This window comes from Mandrillus leucophaeus, unplaced genomic scaffold, assembly GCF_000951045.1.
Source record: "Mandrillus leucophaeus isolate KB7577 unplaced genomic scaffold, Mleu.le_1.0 Scaffold1208, whole genome shotgun sequence".
Lineage (NCBI taxonomy): Eukaryota > Metazoa > Chordata > Mammalia > Primates > Cercopithecidae > Mandrillus > Mandrillus leucophaeus.
In genome coordinates this window covers 465,568-489,241 of record NW_012100410.1, presented here as the reverse complement: position 1 = coordinate 489,241, position 23,674 = coordinate 465,568, and the positions used below count along the sequence as shown (strand labels likewise).

Here is a 23,674-nt window from a genome sequence, read left to right as displayed (position 1 = left end):
AGAGAATCTGGACTTTTTAATACTTACCATTTTGCAAGAAACGAAGTCTATTATGAAGTCTTTCACAATTAACAGACACCAGGCCCATTACAACATCACTGTGGCCTAAAAACAAAATACAAACAAAAAAAGTTTCAATTAGAAACAATTTATATTTACTCTTTATTTTACAACTTCCAAAATGTGATTTTCACTTGAAAAAACTCTCAGGGAAGAAGCTCTATAAAATAAGTTTAAATAAACGTTATTCAATTGGACAGCAGCAAAAGCTATGTCTAAAACAATAAAATAAAATTATATACGAACAAAATGTTTCTTTAAGGTGTCAGCAAGATAAAAGCATAACTTTTTATGGTCAACTTTAATCCTCTTCTCATAAATCATGAGCATAGTTTTGTGTACTATAAACGAAATCCTACATTTAATCAAAGGATTTTTTTTTTTTTACTTTCTACATGAGTCACAGAAAAAAAATCTACAAAATAATCAAAGAAAAGGGATCAAAAGTCAAGCCCTATGCTATTTTCACCTATCCATGGAAAAGAACGTTCAAAGTGTACGCTGTACACATCTTACCATTCATGTATTTTGTTGCAGAACACATACAAATATCAGCTCCCAGAGCCAAAGGGCGCTGAAAGAAACAAGTTTTTTACTTAGAGAAACCATTTGAAAATATGCTTCATTACCTGCCTATCTGCAATTGTAAATTTCATTCTTATTATAATCAATATTAACTTTGCAAAAATATGTGCATCTTAAAATTTTCCAGGATCTCTGATATTATTTCTCCTTTGCCTCCCTCCCACCAAAGAAAAATGTAAAGTATTGAATCCAGTCTTTAATCTGAAGGCAAAAGTTTCTTGGAAATAGAAAATAAGCCCAGGTCAACCGGTCTCTTGAACCTGTTTTTTATAGCAGTTGCTGACAGGACTTTAAATTTATTACCTCCAGTAGAGACACTGGTATTTTATGACTCATTAAACATGTAAAATAGTTGACATGAACATTCAGCAATTTTTATTAGAGTAAGTATAAACTCATCTGCTGAGATTTTTATTGATTAAAACCTCATGACGTATGCTGTGATTATTCACGTTTGGGGTTTGTCATGACCTTGATTCTTAATGGATTCAACCAACTGTGGATAAAAAAAAAAATGGAAAAAAAAATGAATGGTTAAAAAAAAGAATGGTTGTGTCTGCATTAAACATGTACAGACTTTTTTCTTGTCATTAGTTCCTAAACAATGTAGAGTTAACAACTACTAATAAAGCGGGTACATTGTATTAGGTATTATAAGAAATCTAGATGGCTGGGAGTTGGGGAATGGCTCACACCTGTAATCCCAGCAATTTAGGGGGCTGAGGCAGAAGGATCGCTTGAGACCAGGATTTTCAGGCTGCAGTGGACCATGATCAAGCCACTGCACTTCAGCCTGAGTGACAGAGCAAGACTTTCTCTTAAAAACAACAACAAAGAAATAAATTTACTGGGGCGGGGGCTCACACCTGTAATCCCAGACTTTGGGAGGCTGAGGTGGGTGGATCACTTGAGGCCATGAGTTCAAGCCCAGCCTGGCCAACATGGTGAAACACTGTCTCTACTAAAAATAAAAAAAAAATTAGCTGAGCATGGTGGTACATGCATGTAATCCCAGCTACTCAGGAGGCTGAGGCAGGACCAGGAGGCGGAGGTTGCAGTGAGCTGAGATGACACCACTGCACTTCAGCCTGCTCTGCGACAGAGCAAGATTCTGTCTCAAATAAATAAATAAATAAATAAATAAATAAATAAATAAATAAATTTGTCTGAAATTGGGAGAATTAAGAAAAACAAAAAAGAGAAGGAATTTTTTAAAGTGTTTTCTTTCACCTAATTTTCCTGTAAATCAATCCTTTAAGTCATGGAGTATAATGTGATGTTCAATACATGTGTAATTGTGTAATGATCAAAAGCAGGGTAATTAGCATGTCCATCATCTCAAATATTTATCATTTCTTTGTAGTCGAAACATTTAAAATTCTCTTTCCTATTTTGATATATACAGTATCTTATTGTTAACTCTGGTCATCCTTTTGTACAGTAGAACACCAACACTTATTCCTCCTTCTAATTGTAACTTTGTACCCATTGATCATCCTCTGTCCTGCCCACCTCCACCCTCCCCTCCCTAGACTCTGGTCACCACTGTTCTATTCACTACTTTTATGAGATCAACATTTTTTACATTCCACGCATGAATGAGATCATGCCATATATGTCTGTCCATGCCTGGCTTATTTCACTTAACATAATGTCCTCTAGGTTAATCCTGTAGTCTTAAAATGTATTTGTTTACAATGAGAGTGAAAGGTGTAGACTTTCCACTTAACAATACATTGTCAGGCCGGGCGTGGTGGTTCATGTCTGTAATCCCAGCACTTTGGGAGGCCTAGGTGGGTGGATCACTTGAGGTCAGGAGTTCGAGACCAGCCTGGCCAACATGGTGAAACCCTGACCCTGTCTCTACTAAAAATTCAAAAATTAGCCAGGGATGGTGGTGGACACCTGTAATCCCAGCTACTTGGGAGGCTGAGACAGGAGAATTGCTTGAACCGGGGAGGCAGAGGTTGCAGTGAGCTGAGATCGCACCACTGCACTCCAGCCTGGGTGACACAGCAAGACTCCATTTCAAAACAAACAAACAAACAAACAAAAAAACAAAAATACATTATCAACATCTTTCCCTTTACATTTTCCTAAACATAGAACCATATGTGTTTATTCCATCCTCACTAGAGCTGTTTAGTCTTTGGAAGATATTAGTACAGGTGGCTATGGGGACTTTTCACTTAGGGTATTTCAAAAATAGGATGCTTTAGGTAAAGTGTTGCCCAAAGCACTCCCTGCATATGTGTTTGCACATCTCTAAAGGGATGGAGTCAAAGTAGATGAGGCCTAAGGTCTTTTCTAGTGCTAACATTTGTAAACTCTACAGCCAAAAGAGAAGGAAAAATAAAAACCAAATCACTAACACCTGCTGATCTCATTATCTTCTGAGAATCATGCTACATACTTTATATAACCCAGGGAAGCACTGTACAAAATACTTTACCTAACTCAATAAAATCAGTACCTTTATGGCTGTCATCATACAGGTGAGGAAAGGGTACTAAGAAAAATGAGATAGATCCCTCAGATTAAAAAGCTGGTAGAGCCAGGACTCACACCCAGACTGCCTGACTCCAGAGGTGCTAATCTGAAACTTCATGCTGGTAGGTCTATTTTGCCTTTCGTGAGACTTACAGAAGATCCAGAGGACAAAAGACTGGGAAGAAAGAGAATATATTCCGTTTTCATGAAGGTAAGACAATGAGAGGATTTTTTTCAGGAAGATTTGCTTTATGGAAACAACACTTGTAGCTACTTACGGATGATGTGATTCTGAGTAATTCAACTGGAATAAATCCAAATTGAAATGAAGCAAATTCCAATCATTGGCATGAGGAATGTGATGTGGGCTTCAAAAAGGCAGAAAAACTAGACCTACGTTAGTGACAGTAATAGGAGAAGGAGGGCCAGGTTTGATGAGTAACCTGGGCAGGCCCAGGCTAGAAAACGTATGCAATTTTTGGGGAATATACAGGACTCACTGTGACTCAGCTAAAGCTATACTATGCTGTATTAACTGGCCTAATGTAAGCGGCATATGGGCTAAGGAGTTGTGATAAGGAATATTACACTGAAAATCACTTGGGACAAATAGACGATGCCAAATAGACAATGCCAGATTTTTCACTTGGAAACAGATTGCTTTACCTGATAAAATCAGTCATCAAGGATACATTATGAGCCAAAGGCAGATGGCCCATGAAGCTGTCTGAATGCAATGTAGGCAGGAAATGTGCTTCAGGAAAGGAAAATAAACTATGACAATGCCTTCAAATAAAATGGAGGAAGGTGAAGAGCAGGTTTATAGAAACTGCCCAGGGAGTCGGCCAGTCACATGGAAGCAGCAACCTGGATCAACTTCAGGGACCCAGAACAGAAGAGGGGGGAAATGTAAACAATAAAACCTGTAAACATCTGTGCAATTGAAGAGCCAGAGAAAATGAGCTGGGTTTCAGGAACTCTGCAGAATAAAGATGAACTACAGGAAGTGTACTAAGTATGACAAGGTACAGGCAGGAAGAAAAGAGCAGGAAGAAGGTAACTCCTAACAAAGAAAGGAAAGTGTTGGGTTACTCAGAGGAAAGAGAGGGAGAACCTGTGGGGAAAAGGCAGGAAACAAGTTAATTATAAAGAGATCCCAAAGTGATCTACAAAAGAAAGCAAAACAGAAAAGAGGATGAAACTAGACACAAGACAGAGAAAAAAGGAAAGGATAGAGGATGTATGGGAGGGGTGGTCTGGGGAGGAAACAAATGCAGAGGGCTAGGTAGGGAAAGAAATCATTAAAGAGAGTTGCTACGGTTTGAACACTGTGTACTCCAAAATTCATAGGTTGAAATCTAATCACTAGTGTGATTAGGAGGTGGGCCTTTGGGAGGTGATTAGGGTGATCTGTGCCTGATATGATTTGGATCTGTGTCCCCACCAAATCTCATGTTGAATTGTAATCCCCAAATGTTGGAGTGCAGCCTGGAGGGATATATGAGGGTGGATATATCATGAATGGTTTAGCACCATCTCCTCTTGGGACTGTCCTCACAATTGTGAGTTCTTGTGAGATTTGGTTGTTTAAAAGTGTGTAGCACCTTCCCCCTCGTTCTCTCTCTTGCTCCTACTCTGGTCATGTGACGTGCCTGCTCCCCCTTTGCCTTCCACCATTACTGTAAGTTTTCTGAGGCCTCCCCAGAAGCCAAGCAGATGCCAGCATCATGCTTTCTGTACAGTCTGCAGAACCGTGAGCCAATTAAGCTTCTTTTCTTTATAAATTACCCAGTCTCAGGTTATTTCTTTATAGCAGTGTGAGAAGGGACTAATACAATGCCCTGATAAAAGAGGCCCCAGAGAACTGCCATGTCTCTTCTACCATGTGAGGACATAGTGAGAAGGCTCTGTCTATGGACCAGAAAGCGGGCCTTCACCAGTCACTGAATCTGCTGGCACTTTGATTGAGGACTTCCCAGCCTTCAGAACTGTGAGAAATAAATTGCCATTTATAAGCCACCCAGTTTATGGTAATTTGTTATGGCAGCCCAAAGAGACTAACACAAGAGCACTATAAATACTTACAGCTATAATGTAAAATAAATAAAGTCAAAGTTCAAAATAATAAGAAGTTAAAGAGATCTAGGCATAGTATATGGAGTGCTGAAGGAATAAAAACTAGAAGAGAAATAATATGTATAACATACACTGAAATCATTGAGCATCACTTTTCTTTTATAATATATATAAAAATATTGAAGATGACTGAAAAATATGACTGATTTGTAACCAATGCATAAACGTTCAAGTCCTTACTATGTATAAGGAATTAGCAGATACAATCACATAATAAGGCCATTTCTTCAGAGTTTACACATCTTAAGAGAACTGGTAAGCTTTAATAAATAAAAAACACAAAGTACCATAGAGGATATTAACATATGTTTGAAAAGATATTAACTCATGGTAGAAGAGGTCCAAATTTAATTCTCTGTCCAATAAATAATTAATGATGATTAGATTTCATGAATTTGATCATGATTTTAATTTAAGCAAGTCCTTTCTTTCCTAATTACGGATATATGTGATCTACTAATTGTGCCAAAAACAATTATTTTCGTTTACCTGGAAATACGGCGACATAAAGGTGTTATCCACGACCAAAATAATGTCTCCACGCTTATGGACAATATGTGCGCAGGCTTCAATGTCAATCATCTTCAGGATGGGGTTCGTGGGGGTTTCAATCCAAACAAGCTAAAATAATTCAATAGCTTGTAAAAATATACTTTACAAACATACATCTCATATATTGTAACAATCTGGGAAGCTACGTTATATATAATGGAAACACGTGGATGATGATGTTGGGAGGTTCAAATCTGAATCCTAGCCTTACCTACAAATTTCTGAGGCCATAGGTATGTAATGTATGCTATTGATCTGTATAATTGGGTTGGTAATACCTATCTTACAGAATTTTTGTAAAGATCAAGTGAGATAATGTACATGTAAACAGAAAAGTACTGAAGTTAATTATTGTATTTTTCTCAAAAAAGAGAGTGTATTCCAAAGACATAGCTCGGTGTCTGGAAATTTTGTTCTCAAAGATAAATAACATAGATTGTGTAAGAATACATCCTAGAATTTTAATGAAAGAGAATTATCCCTATGATGCCAAAAATATATTTACTATGAACTTAATGCCAGAAACCCTGGAAACTACAGAATAAGCACCTAAGACTTGAAGAGCATGGGCTTTAGACTAAAGAAGAAAAGTGACACCCACAACAGAAAAACTGGTTACTGCCTACTTAAAAAGCAACAATGACCTTTTTATCTCAAAACCTACCACAATTCAGACACATAGTAGATGCTTGATAGTTATCAAAAAGACCGAAGAAAATAATTCTATTTGTTGAACAAAATGCCATTGTATTGAATTCCTTTTTTTTTTTTTTTTTTTAAGAGGCAGGGTCTCACATTGTTGCCCAGGCTAGAGTGCAGTGGCATGATCACAGCTAACTGCAGCTTCAACCTCTCAAGCTCAAGTGATCCTCCTACCTCAGCCTCCCCAGTAGTTGGAACTACAAGCATGTGGCCATGTCCGGCCAATTTCTTTTTTTTTTTTTTTTCTATTATTTAAATAGGCAAGGGATCTGGTTTAATATACTTCTGACTTTAGAGTTTTACTCTGGAAAAGATAAGATGGCTAAAATAATACATATTCTACAAAAAATTTGAATTATTTAAAAAATCTATAAAAATTATTCCTGATAAGAATTTATTATTCCTACTAATAATAAAAAATAAATAAATAAAAAGTAGGTTTTACATGGACTTAGACATTCTACTTCAAGTGAAAAACCTGATATTTCAGGAAGGAAAATGTATTAATCCAAGTTCATAGAGTCACTATATAAAGTTCTGTTGACAAGACTTACTATATTCACAATTTGCTTTCCTCCCTTAGAAAGATTCAGACCAGGGCCGGGCGTGGTGGCTCCTGCCTGTAATCGCAGCACTTTGGGAGGCTGAGGCAGGTGGATCACAAGGTCAGGAGTTCGAGACCAGCCTGGCCAACATGGCGAAACCCCCGTCTCTACTAAAAATACAAAAATTAGCTGAGCATGGTGGTGGGTGCCTATAATACCAGCTACTTGGTAGGCTGAGGCAGGAGAATTGTTTGAACCCAGGAGGCGGAGTTTGCTTGCAGTGAGCCGGGATCGCGCCGTTGCACTCCAGCCTGGGTGACAGGGCGAGACTCCATCTCAAAAAAAAAAAAAAGAAAGACTCAGACCAGCTATTTTAATGTGTCTTTTCTCCCAAGCAAGATAAAAAACAAGTTCCTCTGAAAACAAACCTTAATTACCAAAAGCTCAACTATGTTAATGTGCAAAGTAATTATTTGTACATGAAAAGACATTCATTTCTTTAGCATTCATTGCAACATAATCTTTGGTACAATTCTAACCTTTAAATCATTAGCAAAAAGTTGTAAACAGCTGACTTATAAAAGACACTGGTCCTTCTTTTATCCACACAGAATTTAAATGAGTTCGCAAGAAAGAATATCACATATGCCATTCACTCAGACACAAAACACCTTCCGGTGGCATACAAACTTCCCCGGATGGAAGCTAAAGATTGTTTGTGGCCCATTCTCTAAATCTACTAGTATCTGGGCAGCATCCCTTACAGCCCAGCAAAGCCACTGTGCTTAGGGTTCGGGGGTTTGGCAGGCTTCTTTTTCTATAATCCAATCTCTGTGATGACTTCTGTTACCAATACTGTTTTGGCTATGCAGTTAAGAATTAGGTGCTCCTGCATAGCAATTATTTTTAACAATTACCATGTATCCAGGAACTATACTAAGCATTTCATATGCATTATCTCATTTGATTCTCACACTCTCCTTTCTATAAAACTAGTATAATTATCTCCATTTTGCAAATGAAGAAACTGAGACTTTGGTTAAATAATTTGCCCAAGATAATACACCAACTAAGATACAGAATTAAAATTTGAACTCCACTCCAGAAACCATGTACCATCATCATGCTATAATACCCTGGAGATGACAGTCTATCTTAATTTTGTTGATGTTTCCAATGGGATATAATAAAATTTGTTATTCACATTAAATTATATCGTCTAGTAAACAGAAATGATGAAAACAAAACATCAAAGGAAAAACAGGCAAAACTGAAAACGAGCTGAGTTACCTTGGTTTCTGGTGTAATCGCTGCCTCTAGTAATTTGATTTTGGAACAATCAACAAAAGAAATCTTTAATCCAAATTCAGATGCCACCTGCCTGAAGTACCTGTTTGTACCTGAGACAGAAGAGAATCAGAAAAAATGGAAAGAACATTGCATTAAGAAACATTCATTCCTTCTGCGTATAAACACAAAATATATGGAACTCTCAGTCACCAAGAAAAATGCAACTAAAAGCACTTCTAGTTTGGTCAAATAGTTTGTCTATCTGAAATAGTAAAGAATAATAAGATTTGTTCTTTAAAGGCTCAAGAGTCAAATAAAACACACTTGAGATCCAAAAGTAGCCTGAAGCAAATAATGTTTCTCAAAACATCCAGTCTCCACTAAGTGACATGCTTCCTGAAACATCCTATCTTTTTAAACAATTTCTACCTAGTTCTCAACTGTAAACTAAATGAACCAATGTCAATGAAATGTTTGAAATAAATTTCAAAATACTTTGTAATAGAAAAGAATCGGTTACTATTCTTTGTACTTTTCCATCTTTTTGTTATGTAGTTCTGAACGTTTTAATCGATAAAATGAGACAATATAAATCAAACTACCAGATTTTTACAGTGGAAGAAGATAAATCATTTGACTTAAAATAATTTCTTTTATAAATACACCTGGATTTGATTTTTACACATAAAAACTTAAAGAAAAAATTGCTATTGATGCTCAATAACAACAACAACAACAAAAGAATATTCTGTCATTAACGAGAAACTAGACTTGTGATGGTATGTAGACTGACCCTAGGTAATATAAAATTGGAAAATAACGTAAAAAGTTCTTTAAAATCAACAATTTTCAGGATTTTACACCTATGTTTGCCATGAGACTTTCATAATGCATTATAAAAGTATCTAAAGGTTTGAGATTTCTATAATTTCAATTCAACAAGTTAATATAAGAAACTAAGATAAAATACAAAACATTGTGCAAATTTCTGAGGGATAAAATGATTACTAAGAGTGAGTCCCTTCCTTTAAAGCAGGAGTGCCAACCCACAGGCCACAGACATGTACAGGTTTGTGGCTTGTTAGGAATCCAGCTGCACAGCAGGAGGTGAGCAGCGGATGAGCATTATAACTTCCTGAGCTCAGTCTCCTGTTAGATCAGCGGCAGCATCAGATTCTCACAGGAGGAAACCTACTGAGAACTGCTCATGCGAAGGATTTAGGTTGTGTACTCCTTACAAGAATCTAACTTTCGAGGGATCTAGATTGCATGCTCCTTATGAGAATCTAAATAGCACCTGATGATCTGAGGTGGAACAGTTTCATCCTGAAATCATTCTCCCGTCAATGGAAAAACTGTATTCTACAAAACCGGTCCCTGAGGCCGGGCACGGGTGACTCACACCTGTAATCCCAGCACTTTGGGAGGCCGAGGCGGGTGGATCACCTAAGGTCGGGAGTTCGAGACCAGCCTGACCAACATGGAGAAATCCTGGCTCTACTAAAAATACAAAGTTAACCAGGCATGGTAGCACATGCCTGTAATCCCAGCTACTCAGGAGGCTGAGGCAAGAGAATCTCTTGAACCCAGGAGGCAGAGGTTGCAGTGAGCCAAGATTGTGCCACTGTACTCTAGCCTGGCAACATGGCAAGACTCCACCTCAAAAAAAATCCGGTCCCTGGTGCCAAAAAGGTTGGGGACTGCTGTTTTAAAGGACTTAGTGATTTAACTTTTTGTTCCGATAGGAAATACATAAAATGATAATATTCTAGAAATCACATTTTAATTATTTGGAAGCATCTGGAATATATGTATATGTGTATTCACAAAATTCCTTGCTTTTGTTTTAAACACAAAAATCAGTGGGCTTAAAGGCAAGGGCAAGCCTGTCTTCTCCACATTCACCACTTTAAATAGTTAACATTTAATCTCTTTGGAATGTAAGTTCTTAAATATAGAGCCATAGATGGGCTTCAGGGGTTCAATCGTGAGATCCCCTAAAATTAAAATGCTAATCACTGAGTGTAGTCTTAAGAACGTTTTTTGGGAAAAGAGGCCCATATCTCTCAACAAATTTTCGAAAGTTTCCCTGGTACCAAACAAAAAATAAAAAGCAAAAGGGGATATGTGGGGTTGAGCTCTTAAGAGTAACCTGAGTTGTAGTTCACCTTTATTACAGGTAAAAATTAAGTTACAGGAGAACACTATCTTTCTAAACCTTATCTTCTCTAGAGCAGAACATGTCTGCAAGTTGATCAAGTGCTACGTATTCATTCTAGTGCCTTAAATACTATTCTTATTAAATAATCTCTGGCCAGGTGAGGTGGCTCATGCCTGTAATTCCAAAACTTTGGGAGGCTGGAGAGGGAGGATCACTTGAGCTCAGGAGTTCCAGACCAGCCTGACCAACATGATGAAACCCCGTCTCTACAAAAAATACAAAAATTAGACAGGTGTGATGGCACATGCCTGTGGTCCCAGCTGTTCAGGAGACTGGGGCACGAGAACCGTTTGAACCCAGGAGGTGCAGATTGCAGTGAGCCGAGATTGCACCACTCCACTCCAGCCTGGGTGACAGAGCAAGATCCTATCTTAAAATAAACAAAAAAATAAATAAATAATCTCTCTTATAAGCAGTTCCAGAACACAGACCCTAAGTGTTTATGCTCCTCTTTTGCCAAGTCTGAGAGAGCATAGAGGTGCCCGTCACACCTGTAAAATATAATAAATAACCAAAAATACTGGCAACATTGTTAATATTAATTCAGGGCTCACTTTCTTATCTGTAAAATACACGTTTACACAACATAAACGAGAGGGGTCACCTACCTCCATACACATCATCCGTACAAATAATTTGGTCTCCTGCTTTTAAAAGGTGGGTAATAGTTACAGTGGCTGCTAAACCTGAAGCAAAGGCCAAACCTAAAATAAAAATCAAGTTAGAGTAAGCTGAAAAGTCAGGCCTATAGGTTAAAACACACCTCCAAGTATTTATCTGACTTACTACAATGCAGATAGGGCAGCCATCACTGCTGAGTTGCTAGAGGCCCCTGATTAATACCATTACAAAATCTCCTTTTCTATTTCAAGAATAAGGTATCTTTAAAATAAAAAATACATAATGTGGACAAATACTTTTGTGTTAAGTCAATTTTGCCTTGGTAATAACATTTCTCTGAAACACTTCAAGAAAATAATTCTTTACAAATATCTGGGATAAAAGGCCTATTGCCAGTTAGATTACAGTTTAAAAATAGCAAACTAAAGGAATTTCAGGGCGGGCATGGTGGCTCATGCCTATAATCCCAGCACTTTGGGAGGCCAAGGCAGGTAGATCATTTGAGGTCAGGATTTCGTGACCAGCCTGGTCAACAGGGTGAAACTCTGTGTCTACTAAAAATACAAAAATTAGCCAGGCATGGCAGCACATGGCTGTAATCCCAGCTGCAAGGGAGACTCAGGAGAATCGCTTGAACCCAGGAAGTGGAGGTTGCAGTGAGCCAAGATTGCACCACTGCACTCCAGTTTGGGCGACAGAGGGAGACTCCATATCAAAAAAAAAAAAAAGAAAAAAGAAATTTCAAACATAAAGGATACAGCAAAGATATGATTCAGACATTCATTATATGAATATGCAATTCAGTAAATATTTTAACAAAACTCACATCAGACCTGAGATTTGTCTGATAAGTGTAATCACAATGAATACACAAGACTCTCTTCATGAAAAAAAGAAAAAGTTTAGGGAGTTGATCTCTAATCTCTGACAGCACATTATCAGGAGTTATTGACCACTGAAAATAAACTTTAGTGCTATTCTTAAGCACAAATTATTAGGTGAATAAACCAGAGGATAAGAAAGTTTAGGCCAAGTGCGGTGGTTCACATCTGTAATCCCAGCACTTTGGGAGGCCGAGGTGGGCAGATCACTTGAGCCTAGCAGTTGGAGACCAGCCTGGCCAAAATAGCAAAACTCGATCTCTAATAAAAATACAAAAAAAAAAGGCTGGGCGTGGTGGTCTACTCCTGTAATCCCAGCACTTTGGGAGTCCAAGGCAGGAGGATCACAAGGTCAGGAGATCAAGACCAGCCTGGTCAACATGGCGAAACCCCATCTCTACTAAAAATACAAAAGATTAGCTGGGCGTGGTGGCAGGCACCTGTAATCCCAGCTACTTGGGAGACTGAACGAGGAGAATCGCTTGAATCCAGGAGGCGGAGGTTGCAGTGAGCCAAGATCCTACAATTGCACTCCAGCCTGGGTGACAAGAGCAAGACTCTGTCTCAAAAAAAAAAACAAAAAAAAAACCAAAAATATTAGCCAGGTGTGGTGGTGCACACCTGTAATCCCAGCCACTCAGGAGGCTGAGGCAGGAGAATCGCTTGAATGAGGTTACAGTGAGCAGAGATTGTGCCACTGCACTCCAGCCTGGGCAACAGAGTGAGAAACCCTGTCTCAAAAAAAGATTTTATGTTCTAATTGGTGGTGTTATTAAATTTAATATCCATTTATTTATTTATACTGACAGTTTCAGATGAAGATTGTTTTCACACGAATAGTACATAATAAATGTAGTATTAATAAATGTAGTATTCATGTGAATTTTTTCCTTTATTCATTTGTCCTCTATTCATATGTATTTTTACCTGATGATTACACATATGCATATTTACCAACTGAGGGACCTTGGGCAAAGAACTCAAAGTCAGTAGAACAGGAATTTTGAACTACCGAATCTGTCTGTTTTCAGTTCCACATTCTGTGCCTCTATGGTTTTCTCTATACGTTTAAAAATAGATTCTAGACTGTGAAATGGAAATTACTTACAGTACTTAGCCCCATCCAGTGCTGCCACTGCTTTTTCAAGGCAATTCCTAGTGGGATTTCCAGAACGGCTGTATTCAAAACCCTGAAGAAAACAAGTTTGAGTAATTCCTAAGAGATTTAAGTTTATTATCACAGTCCTAACATAGACAACTACAGTTTCACCCTACCATATGAGTTTCTATTCTTTAGTCATGATATGTCTTGCTTTAATACAGAAGCAGAAGAGTGCTGTGGCTATAGTCAAGAGGCTCTGAAGTCAAACAAACTCTATATGAATTCTGTATCTGCCACTTATGAGGTGCACGACACTAGGTAAGTTATTTCACATTTCTAAAAGTCAATCTCAGTATCTGTAAAATGGGAATGAAATATAGATGTCTAATTCATAAAATCATTGTGAAAATAAAATGAGATAATGCACAAATTCACTACATGTTTCCTGGCACATGCTAATGACTAAATAAATGGCAGTTTTTATTATTAGTATTTTTATTATATTAGACTCACCTTTTTTCATTAATCTGGAAACATTAGGAAAAGGGACTTGCATAAGCCAACAGAATAAACCTAATTCTAACCTGTGTTTCATTTCCTAAGAAATAAGTGATTAAGTGATACAAGTTTCTTTTGTTTTAAGGATAGGACCTCCCTCTATTGCCCAGGCTAGAGTACAGTGGGGCAATCACAGCTCACTGCAGCCTCAAACTCCTGGGCTAAACAATCCTCCCATCTCAGCCTCCTGAGTAGCTAGGACTACAGGTGCACATCGCCATGCCTAACTAATATTTTAATTTTATTTTTTGTAGAGGCAGTCTAGCTATGTTGCCCAGGCTGGTCTTGAACTTCTGAACTCAAGCAATCCTCCCACATTGGCCTCCCAAAGTGCTGAGATGATAGGTGTGAGCCACCTGTCAGGCTGATTCAAGTTCTATTAGGCATACAACAGGAAGTTATGATCAGATCCTACAAATACTCAGCATTCATTCACATCTTGGCTCTGTAAAAGCGGCTCAAAACATAGGGAGCAATTCCTGGCAAAACAACTCCACACAATACTTTTTAGAAATGTGCATTCCTGTAATCCCAGCTACTCGGGAGGCTGAGGCAGGAGAATTGCTTGAGCCCAGGAGGTGGAGGTTGCATTGAGCCGAGATCGTGCCACTGCACTCCAGCCTGGCCGACAGAGTCTGTCTCAAAAAAAAAAAAAAATTGCATTATTCTGCTCTTACATATACGGCACCCTGCTAGCTATATTCATCCAGTCATTCTATTAATCCTTATGACTGAGAAAGTGAAGCCAAATGTAGTAGTACCTAGAGAGTGTCAAAACCAGATTGCAAACCAAGGATTTCAACATTAATTAGAAGTCCTATAATTTTCTCCCTCAGCTTCACATCACACATAACAAAACACAACACTCTTTCACCTTTGTTGCTGATTCAGAAGCTCCCAGTATTAATAATAATAACTTTTAAATGTTTTGTTGCTATGTGCCCTTGTTTATGACAAGTTGAGCAGACTTTTTTTTTTTTATGAGTGGGAGTCTTGCTCTGTTTCCAGGCTGGAGTGCAGTGGTGCAAACTCCACCTCCTGGGTTCAAGCCATTCTCCTGCCTCAGCCTTCCGAGTAGGGACTACAGGCATGCCACCACACCCAGCTAATTTTTGTATTTTTTTAGTAGAGATAGGGTTTCACCACATTAGGGAGGATGGTTTTGATCTCCTGACCTCATGATCCGCCTGCCTCAGCCTCCCAAAGTGGTAGGATTACAGGCATAAGCCACCACGCCCAGCCTGAGCAGATACATTTTACAGGGTTCTAGAATATCCTTACCACTCCCCACCATCACCTTCTTACCATGACCTGCAGCTGCACCCAGCAGATTAAAAAAAAAAAAAATGCTTGGATTCATGTGGCGTCTGCCACAGAAAAGTACCTTACATTTCTCATTCAACTCTTCAAATTCCCTTTAGTGGTCTTAGCTAATTTTTAAAAAGGGCCGGGCGCAGGGGCTCATGCCTGTAATCCCAGCACTTTCAGAGGTGGATCACCTAAGGTCAGGAGTTCGAGACCAGTCTGATGGTGAAACCCTGTCTCTATTAAAAATAAATAAATTAGCTGGGCATGGTGGCGGGTAGCTGTAATCTCAGTTACTCGGGAAGCTGAGGTAGGAGAATTGCTTGAACCCAGGAGGCGGAGGATGCAGTGAGCCAAGATGGCACCACTGCACTCCAGCCTGGGCAACAGAGCAAGACTCTGTCTCAAAAAACAAAAACAAAAACAAGATACTAAGCAGAGTTTTTGTGGATTTAACCATCCCTGCTGGCTTCCTGGAAACATTTAATTACTAATATTACACCCGAATGGTTAACTTTTGCACTGAGTTTCAAAGCTTGAGCAGCTACACATTCATTAAACCCTACACGAGAAACGAAGTGCATGTTTGAAAGAGAGGCTGTGAGCTGGACGCGGTGACTCACACCTGTAATCCCAGCACATTGGGAGCCCAAGGCGGGTGGGTTACGAGATCCGGAGTTCAAGACCAGCCTGGCCAACATGGTGAAACCCCGTCTCTACTAAAAAAAAAATACAAAAATGAATCAGGCGCAGTGGCAGGTGCCTGTAATTCCAGCTACTTGGGAGGCTGAGGCCAGAGAATCGCTTGAACCCGGGAGGTGGAGGTTGCAGTGAGCCACGATCGTACCACTGCACTCCAGCCTGGGCGACAGAGTGAGACTCTGTCTGAAAAAAAAAAAAAAGGATTAAAGAGAGGTTGTGTACATCTTTTGATTCTAAAATACAGTAAAGAGTATTCTAAACCAGTTGTAGAAATGGCCTTAGAACTCTATCTCACAAAACAAAGGACCGTCTATAAGGATTTTCCTCAACTTATATAACACACTGAAGTGGTTTCCAAAGCATAATCAAGGCCTTGGACTTACAGACTTTAACTAATTCTTACAAATCTTGTAACTTTTAAATTCCCAAGACCCATCAAATATGCCACCAAAAGGGGAAAAAAAGCTATGTGATTAGCAAAGAGGGCTCTTTCATAGGCTTTACAGATCATTCATGTATGACTCTGGGTCAGTTCCTTTTCTATAAAAAGTACATAATACCTGTCCTGCCCTCTGACTTGGTTGTTGTGAGGATCAAATGGAAATAGTGTAAATATGAACATCATGAAAAAACAAATTACCATCGAGTAATTATTATGTACCATACAGCCTTAAATACATCTCAACAACTTATGCGGTAGGTACTATTGTTATCCAAATTTATACAGGATCAATCAGAGGCTTTAATAGGTTAAATAACTTGCCCAAGATACCCCGGCTCAGAAGAAGTGGTGTCAGAATACAAAACTAGCTTTTGACTATAAGACTTATGTTCTCTTTTTGTTGTTTGAGTTGGAGTTTCGCTCTTGTCGCCCAGGCTGGAGTATAATGATGAGATCTTGGCTCACTGCAAGCTCTGCCTCCTGGGTTCAAGCGATCCGCCTGCCTCAGCTTCCCGCCACCATGCCCAACTAATTTATTTATTTTTGGTAGAGACGAGGTTTCACCATGTTGACCAGGCTGGTCTCAAACTTCTAACCTCAGGTGATCCACCCACCTCAGGTGATCCACCCACCTCAGCCTCCCAAAGTGCTGGGATTACAGGTGTAAGCCACTGCACCCAGTCATGACTAGTGTTCTTAATCACTACGCCACAATGCTTAAATGATGCAATAGGCTAAATTGTTACTAGCATTATTAGAGATAGCATAGTGTAGCTGAGTGCCTAAGAGTTGGTTCCTAAAGCAACCTCAAGTTTCTAAAGTTTGAATCCCAGCTCCAATACTTACTGGTCTAAGGCTACTTAACTCCCTAAATCTCAGCTGTTTTATTGAGAAAAAATGAGGATTCGGTTCAGACTAGGGTTGTTGTTAGGATTAGATGAGACAATACGTGTAGTACACATGCTATATACAAGTATGTATTTGGCACATAGTAGATACTCAATAACTATTAATACAGCTACTGGGAACAATCTTAATTCTCGTCAAGTTATCAGACCCTTAATATTTTTTAAGCTGACTCCGAACTACATCTTTAAAATTTATGCTGCTAAAGGTAACTCAAAAAAGTTAGGACCTTCGGTTTTTAATTGCAAATTTGTCAAAATCACGTGAATTTCAGGCCAAATCTATATGGCAAATTGGACAAACGGCTTCTTCCATTCCTGCTTATCAAAAGAAACACGGTCACTGGACCATCCGATAGAAAGCTATACTGCAAGAATTACAGCGTAGAAACATCTTTCGGTTGCCTTCCTAATTTATAAGTAATATTATAAATTACTTACATGCCTTTCAAATTCATAAGCCATCTTTCTTTTCCCGCCCAACTGTGGACAGCCCCAGACAGACTCAGCTCACCGAGTGCTGGCCGGGCGCCGCTTGCTTGAACGTGGTGGACAGTGAGATGAGGGGCACCACAGCCCTGGAGGTCCATTGCTCTGGTTCCTGGCCCACATGGATGGCCTGCGTGGCGAAATGCTGGAAGTGAGGCAGGAAACCTTGTGAGGAGGCGTCTTTTTCCTGCATGCTGAACCGCGAAAGGAGAGAGGAAAAGAACCGGGAAGCCGGGTGTCCGGGGTAGGGAGAGACAGAAGGATCGGCCAAGAAGGAGCTAAAGCACGCAGGAAGAGGCGACAGCGAAGCACTAAAGCGGGACACGGCGATTGTGGGGTGGATTTTATTAGCCGGCCGGCAGATAAAATCTCACGACCACAGCGGGGCGGGACCCGCGCGGCCCATTAAGCAAAAGCCCGACGCGTCTCCCGCTCCTTATTGGCTGACAGCAGAGGCGTTGCCTGAAACGTCACCGCGACCGCCCCTCCCAGTGCAGAAAGTGGAGGGAAGCTGGAGTCCCTGGGTCCAAGTGGTGTTGGTCCCTGCGGGCGAAATTCCTGAGTACCAGTCCTGAGGAGGCTGCCATGCTGGCTCCTGAGAGCCACCCGGGCGTCTGTGTGACCTCAGGCAGGAGGTTCGCCCGAGACGTGGCAGAAACCTGGCTTAGTGTTGAAACCTGGTAACTGTAAATAGACCACATAAATAGCCCCCTCTTATTGCGGCACTTGCCTCTGACCACCACCCTTTGCCCTGAGGGCGGTGCTAAAAGACGTAAGCCACAACGTGGAGATTGGTTAAGAAAACAATTGCCTAAGCCGCCCAGTTTGCAGTTTGGATTCTCATCAGTCACAGTCAGCTTGCGTTTTAGGTACACTGAACTCTGTAATGACCCAGTGCTTACGATGACTGAAACGATGACTAGAAGTGAAGGTTAAATGGTTCTTAAGACATAACGAAGCTACTGTAGTGAGGAACTCTGGCAGCTTCCTAAAATTTAGTCAATCTTGAGCTTCTTCAAGCATCATTATCTTCTTTTCAAGTACAAGCAGAAACTCCCCCTAATGAGAAAGATAATGTGGCTTTGAAAAACTTACTGGAGTCTAACATCCTTACACAAAATGCTTTTGCTTTTCACAACTGACAGCAACATCCCTGCAGGAAAAAGGAATGTTTACCGCTCACCTGCACCCAGAGTCCTATTCTCAGAAGAATCACTCCTTTAAAATAAACAAAAATCTCCTTGTTCCCTAAACAATACAGACTTGACCTACTTACTATCGTGGCTGTTTTCTAGCACCAGGAAATTTGGGGATATTTCTGTTCTTGCAAAATATTCGCTAAAGATCTAAAACTTTATTAAACAAATTAAGAACAAGGAGAATAAGGAATAAACAGCTCTTAAAATGTACAGTTTGAAAGAAAGATGTGAAGAGAAAGAATGAGGCAATTTGCTTTTCAAATTAGATTCAGGGACACTTAACCCATTCAGAACTAGAGGAGTGGTGCTTGAGGGCCTACAAGCTTTTAGAAGCCTACCAAACTTGTACGGCTGGGGAAAAAAAATTGATAGACTTCAAAACACTAAGGGTGTATATTAATATATATTTAATTAATATTTTTCTTTTAAAAATATAACATCAACTGCAACTCACTTCCATATTTATATACAACTATAGATGGGTATTTTTGTGTGATATGGTATGGCATTTAGGGGCCAAAAGGTCTAAAACAGTTCCATTTACTTTTACCTCCTAATATTTGCTGACAAACCCTGAGTTGCATAAATGCAGACATTTTATTTAGTGTACTGTAATGAAGAATTATTCAGAAGATAGCACCAGGCCAGGAGCGTTCGCTAATGCCTGTAATCCCAGCACTTTGGGAGGCTGAGGTGGGCGGATCACCCGAGGTCAAGAGTTCGAGACCAGCCTGGCCAACATGGTGAAACCCTGTCTCTACTAAAAATATAAAAATTAGCTGGGCATGGTGGTGCACACCTGTAATCCCAGCTCCTGGGGAACCTGAGACAGGAGAATCGCTTGAACCTGGGAGAGAGAGGTTGCAGTCAGCCAAGATCACACCACTGCACTCCAGCCTGGGCCACAGAACAAGACTCCATCTCAAAAAAAAAGCACCCAATACAAATGCTGTAAATCAGGCCTGTTTTACTCTCATAAACCGAGAAAACTTTATCGGATGGCAGCTTAGTATGTATCAAGGATTTAAAATATCCCCTATCTATGACTCGACAATTTCTTTTGTAGAAAATTTTACTTGCAGGAATTTATCCTTTAGATATATTGTTAGCATGTGTACAGAGATGAGCAAGGATGCTTTTTAACCCTACCTTACTATTTTTAATAGCCAAAGAGTGAAAACTAGCTTAATTATTCATTCTTAAAAGACTGTTTAACTAGTTATGATACTACTCTGTAATGGCTACAGTATGGTCAAGAAGTAGGAAGAGATTAAGATGTGCTGGTATATCAGAGTCTCGCTCTGTCACCCAGGCTGGAGTGCAGTGGTGCCATCTCAGATCACTGCAACCTCCACCTCCGGGTTTCAAGACATTCTTCTGCCTCACCCTTCCGAGTAGCTGGGACCACAGATGCGGCCACCATGCCCGGCTAATTTTTGTATTTTTAGTAAAGATGGGGTTTCACTATGTTGTCCAGGCTGGTCTCGGACTCCTTTCCTCAAGTCAGCCACCAGCCTTGGCCTCCCCAAGTGCTGGTATTACAGGCATGAGCCACCATGCCTGGCCTATTGATCTCTAATTTCTAAGACAGGAAAGCAAAGTAATGTATACATTATGCTTCCACTTTTTCGAAAGAACATATGCTATGTTGCATTATTTTTAGACAGATATTTATGATTAATATGTAAAAAAATCCTTCTGGTCATAGAGACTATGGATCTGCAGTGGAAAGGTGATTTTCTTTACATTTTGTTCTCTTTTGTGTTCAAGTTTTACATTATAGGTACGTATTACCTTTTCAACAATAATGATACTATCAAAAACCCTAATGTAAGCATTTTAGAAAGACAAGTTTATTTAGAAAATAAGCTTTTTAAATGATTAAATGATAGCCACTTTAAATCCAATAAATGGTATATAGTTTGGGGTGTGTGCTAATTTTTCATACAGATTAGGTTGCACACAACAAAATAACATTATCATAACACTTACTGAAGAATTATTAATTCTTCTTGGGAAGGAGATTCAGCAAAAGCAGATATTTTAGAGGAAATGGGAGACTTCTCATTTTTTTTATTTCTTTACTGTTTGATCCTTTTATAAAACACAGAGTGCATTATTTTATAATAAGTACTTCTTAAACACTATGAAAATAGCAATGTACTTCTTGTGTATATGCACGAAGACCTCTACTATTCTCATTAAAGGCAGGCTATGAATAAAGATACCGTGACTGAATATCAAAACAGTACAATCGGAACTTGGGAGGGATGTTCATATAATATATTATCATTATTATTATCAAGCATAAACATGTGCAATTATTAGATCTATTTTGTTTTACCTCAGAGGAAAACAATGTGTTCATCCTTGGACTTTTGTCAATGAAATAATGAGAATTATGAAGGGAATTTGGGGATCGGGGAAAACAGATATTACAATATAAGATCTAAATTTGGTAGACTTGTAGATTACTACAATGGGCCAAAGCCTGTCAGATAGCCCTTTTTTTGGGGGGAGGGGGACAAAGTTTCAGTCTCCCCCAGGCTGGAATGCAGTGGCGCCATTTCAGCTCTCACTGAAACCTTTGCCTCCTGGGTTCAAGTGATCCTCCCACCTCAGCCCCCCAAGTAGCTGAGACTACAGGCACGCACCATCATGCCAGGCTAATCTTTGTGGCCTTTTTTTTTTTTTTTTTTGTAGAGATGAAATTTTGCCATGTTGCCCAGGCTGGTCTCGAACTCCTTAGCTCAAGAGATCTACCTGCTTTGGCCTCCCAAAGTGCTAGGACTACAGGCATGAGCCACTGCACCAAACCAGATAGCACTTTTGACACCTACCTTCACTTACTGGTGTAAATGATTTTTTAAAATAGTAACAAAAAGATATTTTGCAATCATATCAATCATGTTTTCATATGGCATAATTGAAAATTGTATGTCTTGAGAACAAAACGGTCTGGATATTGTTGATGGAATTATTAATGTTAATATCAAGAGACACTGGAGAGCAAATTTCCAGCACAACTGCTTTCTTTTAGTGATAGGTACAAAGAAGATAAGCGACATACTCATACTAATATAGCAAGTACCTCGGCTGAGAATTGAGTACAGTTTCAGATATTTAAGATGAAGAAGTAATCCCAAAATCATTTGGATGCATTCCACAATGATGTAAAAGGAGTCAAATATGACTGAAAAACAACTCAGACATAAGCAGTTAAGTACTTGAAGTTTGGAATCAGAATGCTTGGGTTTGAAGCTCACCTCTAGAACTTACTGTCTCTGTGACCTTGAGGGAGCAATTGACTTAATCTTTGTAAGTCTTGCTTTCTTCCATAAAATGGGTAAAATAATACTTGGCAGTGCTCAAAAATAGATTCTTAAAAGCTTCTGGCAGGCCAGGAAAAGGGTATAAGGCAAGTAGAATAACTGGGAAGCACTGAGGTCAGAGAGCTACTTTTGATATTTGTCTATCAAAACTGATATTTGCAGTACCTTCGAAGAGGAATACCATGCAGAGGTCATGTGGTCCAATACAGAAAGTAAGCAATATCTTTTGTAATGTTCATAACTGGTAGAGAGATTTTAAAAAGAAAAAAAAAAGATAGGTAATTTGCACTATCCAGACATGCAGATATCTTGTTCAACTAGTAATGCAGCAATTGAAAAGCTCTTGACTTTTCTTGCTTATAACTTTATATCAGAGACAAAACATTTTAGGGGGAGCAATTCTCCATGTTGCGGGACTGTTTGGCTAATTGCAGGGCATTTAACTTCCCTGGTGGCTAGTTGCACAACCCCACATATTTCTGATCACAAAACAACAACTCCAGTTGAGAACAATGATAAAGGAACTAATGGAGTTGCTCTGAATTTAAGCTTACCAACAAAAAGAATGGATTGACAATGAAGACATGTAGAGAAATCTGGAAGAAAATGAACTTACACTGAAGATTGTGGTGTCTAGGAAAAAGAAAACCGGCCATATGAGACATATTTAATAGACCAAACCACCCCAAAGTGTGTCCCTAGAAAAGTTTGTAATGAACAAACGGCTCTGTGGCCAGAAATGCTAGTGAAACACTACCTGCAGGCATACCTTGGCGGTATTGCTATTCAGTTCTAGTAGAGATATTTGTAACCAATGCCTGTTCTGTTTGAAATGTGCTTTGAGTAAAATGATGTCAATATGGAATCCCTCCAGAAATTTTGACACTTATCCAACTACTTTAATGATTTAGATTGTGTAATTTAGCTTAGTGCAGCTGTGTTTGAACAGGCTCTTATACCAAATTGTGAAGGTCAATAAAATTTCTAAATTCATTCATTTGGCAACCTGGTCATTAAAGAAAAATAATTTTGGCCGTACAGTGGCTCATGCCTGTAATCCCAACACTTTGGGAGGCTGAGGCTTGTCAATCACTTGAGGTCAGGAGTTTGAGACTAGCCTGGCCAGAATAGTAAAACCCCATCTCTACTAAAAATTAGCTGGGTGTGATGGCGGGCACCTATAATCGCAGCTACTCCAGAGGCTGAGGCAGGAGAATCGCTTGAACCAAGGAGGCAGAGGATGCAGCGAGCCAAGATTGCACCATTGTACTCCAGCCTGGGAAACAAGAGCAAAACTCTGTCCCCCTGTGCCCCCAAAAAAGAAAAGATTGTATTGTTATAATAAAGGTGGGAATAAAGTATCATAGGGACTCAGAGAAAGTTTCATGAAAGACAGAAAATTAAGCTAAATCTCGATGAATAATTAGGAGTTCCAAGGGTTAAAAAGACATTAAAGATCGCCCTCTGGACATGGAAATTTTTCTAAGGTATGAAAATTTTAAACTCATTTATTATGCACATAATTATCAAAGGGATGTTGTTAGGAAATGAGGCAAT

The 23,674-nt window shown here is 39.3% G+C and overlaps 1 protein-coding gene across 3 annotated transcripts in view; it reads right to left on the bottom strand.

Annotated features, from left to right (window-relative positions):
* The window catches only part of CTH (cystathionine gamma-lyase), a 27,345-nt gene extending 9,379 nt beyond the window's left edge, over positions 1-17,966 (bottom strand). The window contains exons 1-7 of one of the 3 annotated variants that reach the window (XM_011970710.1): positions 17,612-17,966; positions 13,192-13,273; positions 11,190-11,285; positions 8,361-8,470; positions 5,761-5,892; positions 577-634; positions 28-105 (exon numbers count right to left, since the gene is read on the bottom strand). In XM_011970710.1, coding sequence (XP_011826100.1) covers positions 28-105; positions 577-634; positions 5,761-5,892; positions 8,361-8,470; positions 11,190-11,285; positions 13,192-13,273; positions 17,612-17,779 — 724 coding nt within the window. In that variant the 5' untranslated portion in view covers positions 17,780-17,966. The remainder of the gene's footprint in view (positions 1-27; positions 106-576; positions 635-5,760; positions 5,893-8,360; positions 8,471-11,189; positions 11,286-13,191; positions 13,274-17,611) is intronic. The other 2 variants (XM_011970721.1, XM_011970715.1) reach the window with 2 other exon arrangements.
* Between the last annotated feature and the right edge of the window lie 5,708 nt (positions 17,967-23,674).